The sequence below is a fragment of the Ailuropoda melanoleuca genome, chromosome 2 (assembly GCF_002007445.2).
Source record: "Ailuropoda melanoleuca isolate Jingjing chromosome 2, ASM200744v2, whole genome shotgun sequence".
Classification (NCBI taxonomy): Eukaryota; Metazoa; Chordata; class Mammalia; order Carnivora; family Ursidae; genus Ailuropoda; species Ailuropoda melanoleuca.
This window is the reverse complement of record NC_048219.1, coordinates 179,144,510-179,147,437: the sequence shown is the minus strand read 5'-3', so window position 1 is coordinate 179,147,437 and position 2,928 is coordinate 179,144,510. Positions and strand designations below refer to the sequence as shown.

General features: G+C 50.2%; 1 protein-coding gene across 1 annotated transcript; it reads left to right on the top strand.

Annotated features, from left to right (window-relative positions):
* Positions 1 to 235: 235 nt before the first annotated feature.
* Positions 236 to 797, top strand: TNP1 (transition protein 1). Its single transcript, XM_002913675.3, has 2 exons — positions 236 to 407; positions 605 to 797. The coding sequence occupies exons 1-2, from the start codon at positions 269 to 271 to the stop codon at positions 631 to 633; spliced, it is 168 nt and encodes a 55-aa protein (XP_002913721.1). The 5' UTR covers positions 236 to 268; the 3' UTR covers positions 634 to 797.
* Positions 798 to 2,928: the final 2,131 nt, after the last annotated feature.

Genomic DNA, 2,928 nt, shown 5'->3' with positions numbered 1-2,928 from the left:
TGAAATTGAATTGCTCGACAACATCTGTCTGGAAATCCTCATTTAACACAAAAAGGGCCTCATAACTGAGGCTAGGCTTGAGATGCATTCGAGGGGCCACCTTATTTCTCATATATGACCAAAGTGCAGCAAAGGCCTTTGACATCACAGTGGAGCCCCACCCACCTGCTAAGCCACACCCTTTCACAGTCACAATGGCTAAGGCCTTAAATACCCAGACTCCTGGCCTCCGGGCCCTGCAAAGCCCCTCATTTTGGCAGAAATTACAATGTCGACCAGCCGCAAATTAAAGAGCCATGGCATGAGGAGGGGCAAGAATCGAGCTCCCCACAAGGGAGTGAAGAGAGGTGGCAACAAAAGAAAATACCGGAAGGGCAGCCTGAAGAGTAGGAAACGGGGCGATGATGGTGAGTAGGGATGAGCAGGCGAGTAATCAAACATGGGGACTCACCCCAGGGGCCCTTCCTGTTGGAGTTAGGTTTTCCCAGACCCAGAATCTCAGCCTGAGAATTTCATTTCTAGTTCAATTCCTACTGGGGCAGGAAAAGGAAAATGGGGGTGTTCTAACCAGCGTCCCTGTTGCAAACATGTCCTTCCCCTACAGCCAATCGCAATTACCGCTCCCACTTGTGATGCTACCCATGGGCTCCGTCCTGGTGGACTTCATACAGCACCAGGCAGCAATGAGAGGATGACAGCCAGAGAAGAGCCTATCGTGTGGGTAAAATGCCAATCGTGACGAAATGAGGAAAGTATATGTTGGCTGTTTCTCCTCAACATCTCAATAAAATTTTGAAAACGGAAAATGTTTCTTCTTGATCTTTTGGCTGGAAAATGGGCTTAGGCAGACTTGGGAAAGAATTGGCAGATATGAAACCATCCAACATGACCTTGGAAAATATCAAGAGTAATTTGTGCTGGACTCTCTCCCCATGTGCCCTGGCACTGGCTGGACACCATTACCACACTCTGGTCTTGGTCTCCGTGTGCGATCTCCCTCCTCACTAGGGACCAGAGAGAAGAGACCTGGAAGAAATGCAGTCCTCAGTGCCAGTTATGAGCCATAAAATCTCAACCCCTTAGGGGTTTATAATAAGGGACCCTGAACCATGGGCTGAACTAAAGCTAAAAGACGGGTCCCAGGGATGGATACAGATTTCTGATGCTTGTGTATGTGCAGGACTAGGCTGTACGTATGGGGAGACACTCTGGGCAGAGACCTCCATGCCAGCAGGGGTATTGCCTGGGCAATCCAGCTGGTGTGAGTCTGATGTCATAAATGAACCTTAGTCAGGTGTGAGCCTTAGTCAGGTGTGTCTGCAATGAGGAATTCCTGCACACTGAGTAAAACCAACCTTGGCTGTAATCCTCACTCCACCTTGTATATCTCTGGCCAGGGACCCAACACCTCTTCTCAGCATCCACTCACAAAGGATATTTTGCTTAAGAGTACCTGTCGCCTCAGAGGCAGTACCAGGGTGGCCCAGGATGAAATGGAGACTCCTATTTAAACCAAGCCACCCCCTTGGGATCCTGAAGGGAGAGCAACCAGGAAGGGGAAGCAATCAGGAAAGGCTAGAAGAGGGAATGAGAGGAGCATGAGGTTGGACACAAAGTTTCACCCCAACTTGGGTGATGATGGGAAGGGGACAAAGCCTGCAAGAAAAGTGCAAGCCATGCACACTGCTCCAGAGCAAAATTTTACCCTCAGGCACACAGGAAATACACAAACACTTCTAACTCCTTAAACTTGTATATTTCCCTTAAACTTGTCTATTTCCCTCCTATTTCCCCTTAAATTTGTATATTTCCCTCTAGTTTCCACTTTTGTAAAAAATAAAATGTACTCCCCCATCTCCTACGGTTTTACCTCCTCTAATATTCCTTTTGTCTGTTTTTTTTCCTAACCTTCTGGGTGTGCACCAAGCCCTGCCACCCCTAATCCAAAATAACTGGCTCTTACATTCTCTTGTGCCCTCTGGGAGTTCCTCTGCCTCCATGTAAAGAAAGCCTGAGAGATCCTTGCAACATGTCAAGCTTTTGCTGCTCTGGATAGAAATAGAATTTATTGGGTTCTGAGGACACAGTAAGCTGGAGTTTGGGTACCAGATGTTGAATAGAGACCAATACTTACAAGGAAGGGCAGTGCAGGACTGTGTTCAGAAAGGAGGGGAACAAAGCACCATCCATCAGGGACCCAGGGAGAGTTCTCACGTGGGACCGAAGCCCTTCTTTCCCCACCCGCTCAGACAGACCTTGAAGCTAGTGTCCACTGGGGGCTGTTTGCTGGACACCATGCTCCTGCAATGCAGGCGGTACTCACCTGTGATATCCCGCATTCCTCCCCAGCCTCCTTTCCCTGCCTTTTGCCTCTGCTCAGTGCCCAGCTCGCAGCCCCGCTAGTCCCTGCTGCCACTGTGAGCCAGAAGCCTTCCGATGCCTCCGCGCACTGCTCACCCCTTTGCACCTGCCCACACTGCTCCACCTCTTCCATAGCAAACTTTCAGATTGCCGGAGAGCAAAGTCAAGAGTCAGGAACCAACGAGAAAAGCAATAATGCTGACAGTGTGAAATAAGCTTGTTATGACCAGGAGGTCGGCCTGTGTCTGCCAGGATTCCACAGGAAAGCAAGCCCTGCAGAGGGCTCGAAGAAAAAGAGCGTTTCCTGAAGACACTGCTCCCAGAGGCAAAACCCCTCAAGCCTAGCAACGTTGGCTCTGAAGGAGCAGAACGAAAGAGTGTCACAGGAGCCCCGCGAGATCCCAAACTATGTGTCCGGTGAAGGACCGTGGGGAAGCACATGGACCTCTGGGGAAGTGGTGGGGAAGGCCACGGCTACTGCCAGAGCAGGAGCAGAGGGGAAGAAACCCGACATTTCTCTCCCCTGGCCAAACTCAACTGCAAGCCAGCAGGGAAGGGATCCCAGGT

Coding starts and splice junctions, on each gene's coding strand:
- TNP1 (XM_002913675.3), top strand. CDS start 269: ATGTCGACCAGCCGCAAATTAAAGAGCCATGGCATGAGGAGGGGCAAG. Junction 408..604: donor TAGGAAACGGGGCGATGATG/GTGAGTAGGGAT, acceptor CTTCCCCTACAG/CCAATCGCAATTACCGCTCC.